A 15848-nucleotide genomic window follows, 5' to 3' on the forward strand; every position below is an offset into this window, starting at 1 on the left:
GTGCTAAGTGCTTTACCAACCTAATTTCTTCATTTAATCAACAATATTTGTGAAGCACCTACTGCACCTCTGGCTCTGGGCCCACACTGGGATATTAGAGTGAACAGAACAGAGGGAAGTCACTATTCTGTGGAGTTTATATTTAGGGGAGAAGCGCACACAAAGAGCAGGGTAAGTGCAGTATGTATTATCTCTTCTGGTGATAAATATTATGGAGGAAATAAGTCAGGAAAGGGGGGGTTAGGGAGGGCTGGGGTTAGGATAGTTTGCAATCTCAGGGGCTGGGAAAAGTCTTCTCTGGGAAGGTGGGTAGCTCAGTAAATAACTTGTATTTGCACTTCCTTCAGCTACTGGGGACAAAACATTCCAGGCAGAAGTCAAAATCAGTGCAGAGGTCCTGAGGCAGAAAGGTGCCTGGTATGTTCAAGAGGCTAATGTGACTCTGGTCGAGTGAGCAAGGAGAAGGCTGCTAGAAGGTGAAAGTCATGAAGATATGGGGGCAGAGACATAGCTAGATCTCAGAGGCCACAGTGAGGAGTTTGGTGAGGCAAGATCCTGGGATGGTTTTAAGCAGAGGAGGATGGTGGTCTGACTCCTTGAGCAGAATCTCAACGACTCTGATCCAGCTGCTGTAGGGTTCCTATCCCTGTACTGCAGGGTGGCCCCTGCTCATCTCCACCCTTGTGTTTCTCTGCTTGGATGACAGCAGTTGGTTTAGATCAGAGTGTCTTAATTTGAGGCGCCTAGATGGGTTTCATTGTTGGGTAAATTTACTGTATTTTTTTGTGGGGAAAAGATCCACAGCTTTTAACACATTGCCAAAGGGGTCTGTGAGGAATATAAAGTGTTCATAGATGTCTTGCTCATAAGAGCACCCAATTGGAAACAGTTTAAATATCCATCAAAAGGAGAATAGCTAAATGCACTGTGAAATACTATGGGGCTCTGGGAAATTATGAGACAGCACTTCCACTTTCAGGAATGTATACTAAGGAAAAACTCAATGTGTGAAACAAGGTATGTCCAGGAAGAAGAGTCAACTGGAAAAAAACCCATTTGTCCATCACTAGGGGATTGAATCGGAGAAGGCAATGGCACCCCACTCCAGTACTCTTGCTGGAAAATCCCATGGGTGGAAGAGCCTGGTAGGCTGCAGTCCATGGGGTCGCTAAGAGTCGAACACGACTGAGAGACTTCACTTTCACTTTTCACTTTCATGCATTGGAGAAGGAAATGGCAACCCACTCCAGTGTTCTTGCCTGGAGAATCTCAGGGACGGGGGAGCCTGGTGGGCAGCCGCCTATGGGGTCGCACAGAGTCGGACATGACTGAAGCGACTTAGCAGCAGCAGCAGCAGCGGATTGAATAAAGACCATTCTCTCCATATAATAGAATACATACATGCAGCTGTGAAAAAACAAGAAAGCTGCCTTTATCCTGAAATACTAAGGTTTCCTAGTACTTTGTTAAGTGGAAAAACAAAACAAGTTGTAAGGTAGTATGCAAAGACTGCCACCACTTTTGTTTAAAAAGAAAGAAAAACAAAATATTCATATTTGCATGTAACTCACTAGGAAACTGCCTCTGGGGTGAAAAGAGAGATGTTTCTACTTTTTAAATTGTGTACCATGAGGATGCATTACCTATTTAAAAATGAAATAAAATTAAAATGTAAAAGGGGGGGACTTTCCTGGCAGTCCAGTGGTTAAGACTGTGCTTCCACTGTAGGGGGCATGGGTTTGATTCCTAGTCAGGGAACTAATATCCAACATTCTGAACAGTGTGTCCAAAAAAAAAAAAAAACCACAAAAAATGTAAAAGGGAAAGGTTTGGACCCAGAAAAGATTAAGGGAGAGTGCTTTGCCTCTGGGGCTTCCTCCCTGTCTGAGATTGTGTGTTATGTGGTTAGGAGATATCTGTGAACAACCTGAGAAACTCAGCTGGACCTGTGACGGGACCTGAGACTCGCTCAGAGTCACGTCCACCTGGAGGTGGGACCCAGGGCTTGGAGGTGGGAAATACCCTGTCAGTGGGCTGAGGGCTCCAAGATAGGAGCATTTATAGAATTTACTTTTTTTTTAAAAAACAACTGGGAAAGTGTTGATCACTCAGTCATGGCTGACTCTTTGTGACCCCATGTACTGTAACTGGTAGCCCACCAGGCTCCTCTGTCTGTGGAATTCTCCAGGCAAGAATATTGGAGTGGATTGGCATTCCCTTCTCCAGGGGATCTTCCCAACCCAGGGATCGAACTGGGGTCTCCTGCATTACAGGCAGACTCTTCACCATCTGAGCCATCAAGAAAGCTTTATTTAACAGCTTTATTGAGATATAATTCATATATCATACAATTCACTCATTTAAAGTATATAACTTGGGGGTTCCCTTGTGGATCAGTGGTAAAGAGAGACAAGGATTCAATCCCGGATCTGGGAAGATCCCAGATGGTGTGGAGCAACTAAGCCCGTGTGCCACAACTATTGACCCCGTGCTTTCGAGTCTGGGAGCCACAATTACTGAGCCCACGTGCCTCAACTACTGAAATCTGGGTGCCCTAGAGCCCATGCTCTGCAGCAAGAGAAGCCAGGGCAATGAGAAGCCCAAGCGAGCACCACAACTACACAGTAGACCCCACTCTCCACACCTAAAGGAAAGCAATGAAGAATGCAGCAACGAAGACCCATCGCAGCCTAGAATAAATAAAGTCAAATTACAGAGTGTGTAACTCCATGGTTTTTAATATATCATAGAGTTGTGAAGTGATCACCACAATTAATTTTATAACATCTTCATTATCCCCAAAGAAATCTATTGGCGAGTCACTTCCCATTCCCCCCGCTACCTCTCAGACCCTGGCAGCCACTAATCCACTTTCTGTCTCTATAGATTTACCTGTCCTGGTTATTTCCTATCAGTGGAATCATACATATGTAGTCTTTTGTGACTGGTCTCTTTTATGCAGCATAATGTTTTCAGGGTTTCCCTAGAGTATACTTTTAAATGCCCAGAGAGGGACTTTCCTGATGGTCCAGTGGTTAAGACTCCAAGCTTCCACTGCAGGGACCATGGGTTCAATCCCAGGTTCCCTCATGTTGCTCAGTGCAGCCAAAGATAAATAAATAAAATAAAATGCCCAGTTACTCCAGCAGACTGTATAGGGGTTGTCTCTGGGGTTGGGATGTGGGATCAGGTCTCTGACTCAGGTTGAAAGTGGACCTTCCTCTTTCTCTGACATGTACCTCTACATGATTTGCTTTTTCATAATAATGTATTTCATGTATTAAGGCTGGTTAAAATGATAGTTCATTGGAAGGACTGATGCTGAAGCTGAAGCTTCAGTACTTTGGCAACCTGAAGCTGAAGCTTCAATACTTTGGTTGGGATGTGAAGAGTCGACTCATTAGATGCTGGTAAAGACTAAAGGCAAAAAGAGAAGGGGTTGGCAGAGGATGAGATGGTTAGATAGCATCACTGACTTGAATGTGAGCAAACTGTAGGAGAGTGGATGATGGGAGAGCCTGGCATACTGCAGTCAGTGAGGTCGCAAAGAGTTGGACACAACTTAGGGACTGAACAACAAAAATGATATTTACATGGTGCAAAAATAATTGCAGTTATGGACAACGAATTTTAAATCATTATAACTAGGCTCAAACACATCTTTATTAATCAAAACAGGAACCTTTACAATCAACACATTTTTGCCAACTAGAAATAAGTTTGCTTACTCCTGTAGCATAAAAATCAATGCTTCAGAAATCAACGAACTCTTGGAAAGCATTTTCTGTATCCTGCTGGTTGTGGAAGTGTTTTTCCTGCAAAAAGTTGTCAAGATGATTGAAGAAGTAGTAGTTGGTTGGCCGAGGTCAGGTGAATATGGCGGATGAGGCGAAACGTCGTAGCCCGATTCCTTCAACTTTTGGTTGTGCGACCTTTCGTCAGGCCCTTTCTGTTGACTGATACCGGCTGCAGTTTTTGGTGATTTCACTGATTTGCTGAGCATACTTCTCAGATATAATGGTTTCACCAGGATTCAGAAAGCTGCAGTGGATCAGACCAGCAGCAGGCCACCAAACAGTGACCATGACCTTTTTTTGGCACAAGTTTGGCTTTGGTAAGTGCTTTGGAGCTTCTTCTCACTCCAACCACTGAGCTGGTCATTGCTGGTTGTTGTATGCAGTTCACTTTTCATTGCAGGTCACAATCCCAATTGAGAAATGGTTGGTTGTTGTTGCATAGAATAAGAAAAGATGACACTTCAACATGACGATTTTTTTGATTTGCAGTCAGCTCATGAGGCACCCACTTACCAAGCCTTTTCACCTTTCCAATTTACTTTAAATGCCGAACAACTGTAGAATAGCTGACACTGAGTTCTTTGGCAACACTGAGTTCTTTGGTGTAGTTGTAAGAGGATCAGCCTCAGTGACTGCTCTCAATTGGTTGTTGTCACCTTCCGATGGCCAGCCACTGCACTCCTCATCTTCAAGCCTCTCATCTCCTTTGCAAAACTTCTTGAATCACCATTGCACTGTGCATTCCTGGGCCAGATGTGTTGTTGATGTTGCCAATTGTCTCTGCTGCTTTACGACCCATTTTGTACTCAAGTAAGAAAATTGCTCGGATTTGCTTTTTGTCTAACATCATTTCCATAGTCTAAAATAAATAAAAACAAACAGTAATAAGTTATTAGCAAAAAACCAAGTGAGAAATGTATATTAAGACGATGTATAACATAACCACGTTTATTGAAAATGTATTCCAATATCAAGTGGAAAATTTCAATAATGCAAAAACTGCAATTTTGTTTGCACCAACCTAAATAATACATATTCATTATAGAGAAGTTGGACAGACATACAGTTCAACTTAAGCAAGATAAAGTCATCCTTAATTCTGTCCTTCTACCTGTAAATACATACAGACATTCCTTCTGAATGTTTACGAAGTGGGGATGGGATCTGGGCAGGGTACAGGAGAGGCAGTTTCTGCACTGGGGAGCAGTAACTGGGGGGGTGGGAAGGAGGTGCTGTGGTCCAGGGATTTCTAGGATTCTGCTTACAGAGGCAGTGATTTTTATTTTCTGTTACTTGCTCTGAATGCCCTCCTCCTCTTTGCCCTAGCCTCTATTACAGCAAGGTGGAATTATGCATTTATTTGAGGAAATCATTTATTCATGAGCATTTTGTAGTAGATGCTCAAGAGAAAGTAAAAGATAATGAAACCGACTCCATGACCCAGAATATAAAGCTGTGCGTTTTGTTTCTCAGTTATGTCACTCAGGCAGGCCTCAGTTATTAATCACCTACTGTGTGCCAGGCTCTGGCCAAGTCCTGGGGAGACATAGATGAGTAATATTTAGGTCTCCCACTCTTCCTAGCTTCCCTAGGGACTTTCAGGTGGCCTTTGCCAGGATTACCACCTAAGTCAATAACTGTGATGATAATGATGATGGTGATGATCTAAAGTAGTGGTTAGTATTTTAGGCTCTGGGGTGAGGCAAACTCGATACATGGCTCTGTGGCTTTGGGAACTGTGGTGCTCCTGGCATGAAGCCCATCTTCCTGGGCCTCAGTGTCCTCTTCTATAAATGGTCTTAGCTGTTCTACCTGCAGGATTGCGATGCTCTGTGACAGTACTGCAATATGCTTCATCCCGCCTGGTCCCATGTAAAGTGGTAGTGATCACTGAGCGTTTATCACTGACCCCACTCCCCACTTGTCTGCATTTCACATAACACCGTTCCCAACGGAATCCTTCCAGCCACACTGTGACTTGAGTACCACCACCTCCATTTTGCAGATGAGGTAACTGAGGATGCAGTTAGCTCAGGGGGTGACGAGGACGTGAGTTCTCTCACTGTCTGACTCCCAGGTCCAGGGGGCCAGTAGACTGGGGGCTGGGAGCAAGAGGCTCTTCTCCACTCTCTCCCACACTTCCCTGGGAAAATCCAACAGGTGGTGGGGCCTCTGCACTGGGGACCATTGTGCAGGGGCCTGGGAGGGTCGGAGGGCCCAGTGTGTGTCTGGGAGAAGATGGATGCCTTCATTACCATGTGAATCCTGGGAAACTGCTTCCCTGGCTGGGTGGTGGGTGGGCGTGGGCCGCAGGGGGTGGGTGGGGGAGCTGGGTGTTCTCAGGCCTGGACCACACAGTGACTGGGAAGGGAGTCCTTATGGAATCCTGAGGGACCCATTAAGAAGACAGATAATGGGATTTCCCTTCTTGCTTAATTTCTTATTTTAGGATATCTCCATCCTGTGAGGCTTAAAAGAGACACAGATTGAACACAAAATGTTGTTTTTAAGGAAGAAAAAAAACCTTCCCCCACCTCACCGCCCCCCACCCCGCCAGTTGCAACTTTCCCACTGACTGTGCTGCACGTTTGGGTCTCAACACTTAGAGCTGGAGCCTTTCACAAAGTGCGCATGGGTCAGCATCTCATGGGGGCATTTCCCCGCGCCAGTCCCTGAATAGCTCTTTCATTCATGGAAAATATGTCCTGGGGGAATCCAGGGTGATTAGCAAATATTAATAGCTGCTGAGCAAATTAGGAGAAGCAGGTTTTAGACTTAAAAATCAAGGTATTGTCAATTTTTAAAAAAACATTTTAAATTGAAGGATAATTACAATATTGTGTTGGTGTCTGCCGTGCATCAATATGGATCAGCCATAGGTATACATATGTTCCCCAGGGTGTTGTCAGATTGATTGGAGCAGAAATGACTGGCCAGTGTTTGGACAAAAGGTCAGTAGTAGAGAGGGAATAAGGTAATCGGAATCACAATGGTACCCAGTGACCTGGTGTCCCCATTTTACAGATGAGGAAGCGAAGGCTTCAGAGGGACCCAGGCAGAGGGGTGCACAGACCATAGCAGGAAACCTGGAGCACACGCGGACTCACATACATGCACGCGCAGAAATACATCTGCAGCCCTGCCCCATGTAAGGTTTCCGTGCCCTCACATTTATACAAACCCCAAAGTCATACAGATTTCACAAGAAAACACATTCTTACTCTTGCTGACACGTGTAATTGCACAGAGAACCTCTAAGGCAGGAAGGGGCCCGGACCCTCCCCTGGACTCTGCACCATGGCAGCTAGCTCTATGGCCTTGAGCTCAGGTTTTTTCTACTTCCCCCGGACCACCTACCACCTTTGACACATATGTCTCCACCTCCTCTCCCCTCCCCCCTTCAGGGCCCCCAGGGTATTAAGGGGGTAACTCAGGTCTTAGCAGCAAGAGAGGTGCCTACTTTCGGGGCACAAACATGTGGAGAGGCCTTGAATGCAGCGCCCAGGGGCTCAGCCTTCTCGGTGTCCCCGCTGCCATCACCCTCCCCCAAGGCTTAGTCCCAGGAGCGCAAGGGGCCAGGCCCCACCACCGCTTTGTAGAGGGCAGGGTGCCCTGGGGAGGAAGGGCCCATTACAGACCCCGGAGGGGCTCATCCGCCTCACAGGGATCTGCCTTCACATGCAGATGGCCTGTTTGTCTCACCTGGTCTGCCTTAAAATGACAAAGAGGTTGGAGGCTGTCTGGGTATTACAGGAGATGACACCTGACCAAAATGAGAAGAGGAAGGTTGTTAACTACAGTAACACAATAGATATCAAAATTGTTTGCACTGTATATATGATTTGTGTTAAAAAATACATACTACAAAAAAAAATCTGAAATTTACGTTTAGCTGTTAACAGTAATCTCTGGGTGGCAGGAAAATGCTGGTTTATTTTCTCACTTTTTAACATATATGCTAATTTTCTACAAAGCATGGCTGTAACTTCTGGATAATAAAAGTTTTTTAAATTAAATTGATGTTTTTGAATTGTGGCATTGGAGAAGACTCTTGAGGGTCCCTTGGACAGCAAGGAGATTCAACCAGTCCATCCTAAAGGAAATCAGTTCTGAATATTCATTGGAAGGAGTGATCTGAAGCTGAAACTCCAATACTTTGGCCACCTGATGCAAAGAACTGACTCATTGGAAAAGACCCTGATGCTAGGAAAGACTGAAGGCGGGAGGAGGAGGGGACGACAGAGGATGAGATGGTTGGATGGCATCACCGACTTGATGGACAAGAGTTTGAGTAAGCTCTGGGAGTTGGTGATGGACAGAGAAGCCTGATGTGCTGCAGTCCATGGGGTCGCATAGAGCCAGATTCGACTGAGTGACTGAACTGAACTGATCTATTTGTTTCATTTATTTTTGGTCGTGCTGGATCTTCGTTGTGCGTTGGCTTTTCTCTAGTTGAGGCGAGTGGAGGCTCTTCTCCAGTTGCAGTGTGCGGGCTTCTATTACAATGGCTTCCTTGTTGCCGAGCATAGTCTCCGCAGTGTGTGGGCTTCAGTGGTTGTGAGCACAGCTTCAGTAGTTGCGGCACACGGGCTTAGTTGCTCCACGGCATGTGGATCTTCCTAAATTAGGTAATGTCTCCTGCATTGGCTGGTGGATTCTTTATCATGGAGCCCCCAGGGAAGCCCAATAAAAGGTTTTTAAAAATGAATACTGAATGACATGAAAAATTACAAGGGAGTGGTGTCCTCACATGAGTTCAGAGGTCTTTTTTTAAAATTAATTGTGTATTTATTTGTCTGTGCTGGGTCTTAGTTGCAGAATGTGGAATCTTTACTTGCAGTATGCAAACTCTTAGTTGCAGCATATGGGATCTAGTTCCCTGACCAGGGATCGAACCCAAGCCTCCTGCACTGGAAGCTTGGAGTCTTAGCCACTGGTCCACCAGGGAAGTCCCGAGTTCAGGGCTCTTGATTGCTGTGTGGGCAGCTTCCTTCTCTGTGCCTTTATTTCCTCATCCCTACGATGGAGACTCAGCACATGGAGGATGTGAACACTTGGGATGGTGCTTGGCACACAAGAAGTGCTCAGTAATGGCAGCTGCTATTCTTCTTCCAGGAAGGTTTCTGTTAACGCTTCCCAGTACAGATTGGATGCCACCTGGCTGCCTGCAAGGATGGGTGTGCACAAGTTCCCTAGGCTGGGTCATGTACGGGTTCACCTGCATATAGGTTTGCCCACGCACTTACGTGTCCCTCGAGCATTGAAGTCCATACATTGTGTGCGAGGAGTCCATACATGTTCACCCATGGGGTATCAGGGACAAGCACTGTGCTTGCAAACAAGATCACAGGTCCTTTGCTTCTGATCGCTGGGGTGGAGGAAATGCTCTTTCAGTTTTCTACCTCAGCACACTCATCCCTTGTTTCCTTTCAGCTCAAAACTGCTGGGAATTTAGGCTTCTTCCTGGCATTGGCCTAGACTCAGGGCTCTTTTAGGGGTCTTAGGACATTTGTAAGGTTGTATGTAGTATGGGTTGAACAACCTCCAAGGAAGAGGAAGTTGGTAAGAAGTGTTGGGACATGTGGATTCACGGTCCTGCCATGGTGCTGAGGAATATCTGTATGACCGTCCACCTTCTGGATTGCTTCGAGTTCTTAAATCTTTCTTATTCATCTGTCCCCGTGGACGGTTTCATCCACTCATCACTCATAGTGTTATCATTACCGTCGTGGAGCCCCACCCCTGGCTTCCAGGCCTTCCCCAATGTAATGTTTAGAAAGGACTATGTCACCCCCCTGCTCAGAAACCTTCCTTGGCTCCCACTGCCTCCAGGATAAGGCCTAAGCTCCATGGCCTGGCCTTGTGGGATCTGCTCACCTTTCCTTATACCTCAGTCTTTCCCACTCTGCCAGCCTCTTCCTTCTCCTCGGAAGGGGATCTCTCCTGGAAACAGCAATGAAAGCTAAATGAACTTCCTTTCCTCCTTTTTGTTTCTAATGTGGAGTCTAAGAGATTTGCGTTCAAATCTCATCTTGCCGTTTCCCAGCTCCCTTGTGACTAAGAAAGTTTTCAGATCCTTTCTGAGTTTTAGGGGCTTCCTTTGCCTGATGGAGATAATAGCTGATATTTCTTTTTTTTTTTTCTTTTTTTTGCTGGGGATGGATTTAATTTTACTTTCAGTTCTATTTGGTTTTGAAAAACTCAAGATTTGGAAAATACAAAGTATACAAAAGATTACAAGCCACCCAGATCTTCACATCTTTCTTGCCCTCAAATTTCCTCAAATTACTATCTCTTTTTACACATCTTAGAGACTCTTCCATAAATATTATCTATTGAAGATGTGCTGTGTGTTTTCCATGGATTATTTCACTTAAATCCTCACAGCCACCTGTGGGCAGACTGAGGCTCAGAGACCAGAGCCTCACGGTTGGTAAGCAGTAGATCCGAGACAACGTGTCCATTTATGAAGTGCTTTCTATGTGCCCTAGGATTGTCCCAGAGCTGGGACATTCAACACATACTGAGTGCCACTCTAGGTCACTGGGCCGGGGGCTAGGTTACTCTGGTGGGGAGGAGGGCAGAGGCTCAACCTTCCCACAGTTTATCAGTGGAGATGGCCTGTCGCTGTTGCCCCCTTTTCTCTGAGTAGGAAAACCAAGGAACAGACGCGAAAGAAACAGACCTGAGGTCATACAGTGGTAAGAAAAGAGCTGGGATAAGCAGACTTACTTTACTATTGGGGAAGCTGGGGCACGGAGACGGAAACAGACTTGCCTAAGGAAACATGGCAGGCGGCAGAGCCGGGATTCCCAGGCTCACAAGGTCTCGGCCTTCCCGGCCCTCCCCTCGGGGGGCGGGCCCACTGTGGCCCCGCCCCACCGCTCGCGCCCGCCTTCCTGGCAGCCTTGGCGGCTGTTTCCTGCCCGCGTAGCTGGGCGGGCGGGCGGCCGGCCCATCTGGCGGCCCCCACGGGGAGGCGGCCCAGACTCGCTGGAGCCAGGCGCCGGCCTGGGCCCCCATGCCCGCCTGGAGAGCCCAGGTGTGGCCGCGGCGGGGGTGGGGGTGGTGCCTTCCTTCCCGCTCGGCCCTTCCTGACGCACCCGGGCAGGATGCTGCCTCCTCCCCAACCTCCGCCTCCCACGACCTGGCCTGGAACGGGGAGGGAACGCTAGCGGTGGGAGAGCGGGCTGGGCAGGGAGCAGCAGGCCCCGCCTCTGGTCTCCACTCCTTAGGAGACCTCGGGCAAGTCTGGCCCTTTTTTTTTGGCGTGGGTGGGACGGGAGTAGAGAGCACTCCGTTTTCCCATTTGTGCGAGAACGGCTGAACTCTGACCGGGTCACCCAGGATCCTACCTTGCCACTCAGGGTCCGACCCCAGACAGGATTGTGGGAGCGGGAGGCACCTCTTCTGCCTGAGGATCGTGACATGATCATTGACTTGACATTATCCATTCGTTCAGCCATTTAAAGTCTGTCTGCCTGATCACAACGTCAGCCGGGAAGCCCGCGCTTGACCTGTGTTCGCTGCCATGCCCAGCGGCTTGACCTGTGCCCAACTCATACCTGGTGCTGAAAACCCAAAAGGGCATGTCAAGGCTTTACCCCCTCCCCCTTAAACTGGAGCCACCCCTCCAAATTGGAGCTTACTCATTTTACAGCTGAGCAAACAGGACAGAGTGGGCAGCCAGCCCTGCTGTCGATGCTGACCCTCTTCTCCAGCGCCACTCCAAGACGGAACCCAGAATTAAGCATCTTGATTTATGTCAGCAGCACCTGCGGTGAACATCCCCCAAACCAGGCATCCTAGGTTCAAATCCCTCTGGGGCCCTTAATGTCTCTCTACTTCAGTTTCCTTTATCTGTAAAAATGATGCCACCTCCCTCACAGGGGTGTTATAACCATTCCATGAGTATTTCTAAAATGGGTTATCATAATGCTGGACACGTTAAATACAGATGACCTAGTGTACTGGAGCTCTCCACAGGGCTGGCCTCCCTCTTCCCCTACAGTAGCCCCCTCCCACTCAACCGTAGTCAGGGGAGAGGGAGGCCACTGAAAGGGACACCTAACACATCAGGGGCGAACTTGGGGCTTTTGGAGCTGTTTCCCAAGAATCCACTCCCACCCCAGGGTGAGGCTGGCAGTAGGCCCACCAGGGGCCCTGCCCAGCCACCCACCCCCGCCTCTCCGGCGTGCAGACTCGATCCGTGCCCGGCCTGGTGCCATTTTTCCATGGGACTCTGGCTGTGGTGGTTCACATCTGGAGTCTAGACTCGGAGGCTCTGCAGGCCGGGCCTACCGCCCGGGCTGGGCCACCACTGCCCGCTGTTTGCTCAGCTGAAGCTGGTTAATTGGAATTAGAGTGGCCTCTGCGGTGCCGGCTGGCCGGGCGGGCCCTGGACGGCCGCTGCCGAGGTCTGTGGAGCATCTGGCGGGGCCAGGACGGTCATTAGGTGGCAGGCGCCCGGCGCCACTGCCACCTCAGCCTCTGCCGGGGGCCGGCGGTGACTCAATGAGGGCTTTGTAGGCTATGGACCGCAGAACCAACTGTGCTGTGTGCCTGGGCTGCCTGCCCCATCTGCCGCCCTCAGAGAGGCCTTGTTCCAGGACCACACGGCCTCCCCTCTGGAGGTGGCTGGAGTCGGCAGAGATCCGAGAAGCCCCTGAAAGGAACCCTCTTGGCTGGGGGAAGCTTTTGAGATTTCCCATCCTTCCTTTCCAGAAAGCCCAGAGAAGTCAGCAGTGACTCAGGCCCAGGGGTCTGCAGAGGAGTTGCAAAGTCCTTAGGAACTCTGGAATTTGATTCAGATTGCTCAAGGTCAAATCCCTGTCTAGGGGTAGGTAAGCTGCCTTAGTTCTCTCACTTGTACATGGGGCTAATATTACAGAAGGAGAGTATGAGAATTAAGTAAATCCTGTATTGAGGTGCTTGGTACTTGCAGCAGCTCCCATTATCTGCTCCCACTTGTTCTTTAGCTCCAAACTGGAAGCCCTGTCATTTTCAGCCTTTAAACCTGGAAGCTTAGGCAGAGATTTCTGGGCTGTTGAAAGTCTGAGTCTCAGGCCAGTGGCCACCCTCCCCGACCTTAGTTTCTCTATCCAGTGACCCCGTACCAGGCAGGTAAATAAAGGCTGTGCCCACCCCTTGCCTGGTCCACTGGGGGTTCTCCTTCGGGCCAGGGCTGCTGTCTTTGGCAAACTGTGGAGAAACCCTGGCTCTGGGATCTTCAGTTCTTGGGCCTGGATGGCCTCCCAGAAGCCCCCTCCCCAGCCTCTCCAGGGGCACTGGGGATGGCTCCGAGGATCAGGATCCTTCTGGCTTTGCAGCAGTAGTTTTGGGAAGAAGCCCAGGAACAGGCAGAAGGGGAGTGGTGGGTCCTCCATGTCTAGGGTGATCTAGAGTCCCAGGCTCCCCAGCTGAAGCCATGTGAACGTTGAAACCACGGAGGATGGGTTCTGCCAGCCTGGGAATAAAATCCACTCTTTCCTGGGGCCCACGTGGCCCTGCTGCTTCCCTGGCTTCACAGATAATGGCCCTCTTGCTGAGTCAGGCCAGACTTTGGATACCACAGCCTCTTCCCCACAGGCCTTTCCTCCAGAATGTGATGTAGCCGGTACCTGTCCAATACCCTCACTGCCCCCAAGTACTGGGAGGAGCATGGCAGGAGAACTGGAGGGCTGGGCACAGGGCTCGAGGGCCCCTCTGCTGGTCAGAGGGCATCTGGGGGTGCTAAGCTGGCACACTGGCCACACGCTGGGTGGGCAACCAGGATGGAGGGGCCAGAAGGTCAGGGCCTCACCGCAGGTTGCGACAGTCCACCATCCCCAGGAAGGGGCTTACATGAAAGTCTCTGGGGGGGAGGGTGAGTAGTAAACCCACTCTAAGGTACTGGGTGAGAACGTTCTCAAAGTGCAGTGGCCTGCCCAGGCAACGGGATGAGTTTTTAATGTGAGGCAAAGTCAGTCCACAATACAAAAGTCTAAAAATCAGACCCACTTTTCCCACCTGGCACCCAGGGATTGGGGGGGTGGGGACAGTTGGGGGCTTCCTTTGCAGGCAGGAGATGGGGAGGAGCAGAGAAAGGCCAGAGAAGGGGGAGAGGGAACCAGGCCCTGGAGGCCCCGCTGGAGGGAGCTTGCTGCCCCTGCCCTTCTCTGGGAGCTGCCTGCCTCAGAGGCAGATCCACACTGTGCGGGCCGGTGTGCGGCCAGCCCGCCCGGGTGTCTGGCCCTTGCAGGGTCAGGCACCAGCTCCATCACTTCTCCTTCTTCTCCAGCCCCTTCGATGTGGTGGCCTCTGTTCCCTCTCTGGTTTCTGTCACTGCTGCTGGATCCTTAGGATTTGACTCCTCATAACTGACCGGAAAAACAAGACAGAACAAGGACGACACACTTAGAGGAGGGAAGGGCAGAATCTTTGTGCCCACCTCCCACCATCACAGGAAAACCCTGGGCACAAACATCCTTGGCCCAGCACCTTCCAGGACTTGGCCCGGCCCCGCCGTGCGCCCTCCTCAGACCGGCTGCTGGTTCCACTTTCTCTGTGCCTGGTGGTGCCAAGAGGTGGCAGGGCAGCGGCAAATGGAGGAGAGGTTGGGCTTGTGCAGACCCATTTTAAGCTTCCTGGACCTCCCACTGGGGAAAGAGAGTGGGGAAAAACAGGGACAGCCAGGATGAGGCTACAGGACGAATGGCTGCCTCCCAGGGCACATAACAGGAGTCGGAAAGCTCAGCCCCAGGGGCGCGGGCGGGTGGGCAGGGGGGCTGCTCTACTGACAAATGGCAAGGTGCCACTCTCGCAGGCAGACACCCTGGCTTAGCTCTTCCTTTGGGCTCCGTTCACTGAGCAAGTGAGTTCATGCCAAAGATAATGCTCACATTTCCTCACCACATCAACCCTGTGAGGCAGGTATGTGCCCACTTCTATATGAACAAAGAGAGGTTCCGAAAGGGGAAAGTGAAGGTTATACACTTGCCCCAGGTTATGTATATGCAGAGCGGTAACAGTGTCCACGGCTGTGTGACCAGGGCTGCTGACCCCCACTCTCAGGTGAGCCCCACAGTACTGGTGAGGCCGCTGGGGTTCTGGGGCCCTGCTCCCCCGCCCCTCGACTGGGCACTGTGGCTGCCTGGTGGTGGTGGAGCTGCCTCTTGCTGCCTGCCCCAGCAATGCTCCCTGCCCTGTACACTGGAGTGGGGGTGTCTGCCCTACCTTGGGCCCCGGGGCAGTAGGGGGAAGTGGGCAGGTGGGCACCCGCTGGGTATTACATGGCGCTGGGATTCTGCGGGCGCCGGCGGCGAGGGCCAGCTAGCTTCTGCTGCATGGAGTCCGCCAGGCTGGCTGGGGAGCCCGAGACTGTGGGGAAGTGGGTGAGCCTCGGGGTGTGAGGCAGGATTTCCGCTGAGGACTCGTAGCTGTGTGAGAGACAGACAGAGACAGAAAAAAAGAGATGGAGAGGAAAAGACTAACGAGGACAGAGATTTCTCTTCCAGGGAGCAGAAGTGGGTCTTACTTTTATCTATCTCTGCACTTTCGAACTCTGTGGAAAGAAGCCAGTATTACTTGGAGGATAAAAAAGAAAAGGTGCACCTACACAGGAACACACTCTGCAGAAGAACAGGGATGCCCTAGATGTATCTGTACGTGTCCCAGGTGGTGCTAGTGGTAGAGAACCTGCCTGCCAATGCAGGAGACATAAGCGACGTGGGTTCCATCTCTGGGTGGGGAAGATCCCTAGAGAAGGGAATGGCAACCCACTCCAGTATTCTTGCCTGGAGAATCCCATGGTCAGAGGAGCCTGGCGGGCTACAGTCCATGGGGTCGCAAAGAGCCGGACACGACTGAGCGACTGAGCACACACGGAGATGTTCTGCTGCTGTGAAACATCTCTCAGACACACCCTTGTGTGAAGAATCAGGACGCAGAATGCCCCAAGAACGCCACCGCCTGTGTGAGGACGTGTATACACATTCACGCTTTCAGGTGCAGAGACACCTCTGGATGGCCAGGGACGGGGCTGGCTGCGTGGGCGGCTGGGCTATGAGGGGG

At 50.2% G+C, this 15848-nt stretch overlaps 1 protein-coding gene and 1 long non-coding RNA gene across 13 annotated transcripts in view; both read right to left on the reverse strand.

Moving 5' to 3' along the window:
* Positions 1-3463: 3463 nt before the first annotated feature.
* On the reverse strand, positions 3464-10692 carry LOC113903156. Its single transcript, XR_003514035.1, has 3 exons — positions 10530-10692; positions 7500-7560; positions 3464-4656 (listed from the first exon to the last, which is right to left on the reverse strand). It is a non-coding gene; the product is annotated as an uncharacterized LOC113903156 (long non-coding RNA).
* A 3015-nt stretch (positions 10693-13707) lies between these two features.
* The window catches only part of HM13 (histocompatibility minor 13), a 38944-nt gene continuing 36803 nt past the window's right edge, over positions 13708-15848 (reverse strand). For 2 of the 12 annotated variants that reach the window (XR_003514033.1, XR_003514034.1), the window contains 2 exons: positions 15012-15214; positions 14068-14155 (listed from right to left, as the gene is read on the reverse strand). Coding sequence is in view for 10 of the 12 variants with exons in the window: in XM_027558883.1 (XP_027414684.1) it covers positions 14314-14434; positions 15068-15214 (268 nt within the window). In the remaining 2 variants the exon portion in view is untranslated. Of the gene's footprint in view, positions 14156-14201; positions 14435-15011; positions 15215-15848 lie in introns of those variants that run through there. The other 10 variants (XM_027558886.1, XM_027558891.1, XM_027558893.1 and 7 more) reach the window with 9 other exon arrangements.

This window comes from Bos indicus x Bos taurus, chromosome 13, assembly GCF_003369695.1.
Source record: "Bos indicus x Bos taurus breed Angus x Brahman F1 hybrid chromosome 13, Bos_hybrid_MaternalHap_v2.0, whole genome shotgun sequence".
Taxonomy (NCBI): Eukaryota; Metazoa; Chordata; class Mammalia; order Artiodactyla; family Bovidae; genus Bos; species Bos indicus x Bos taurus.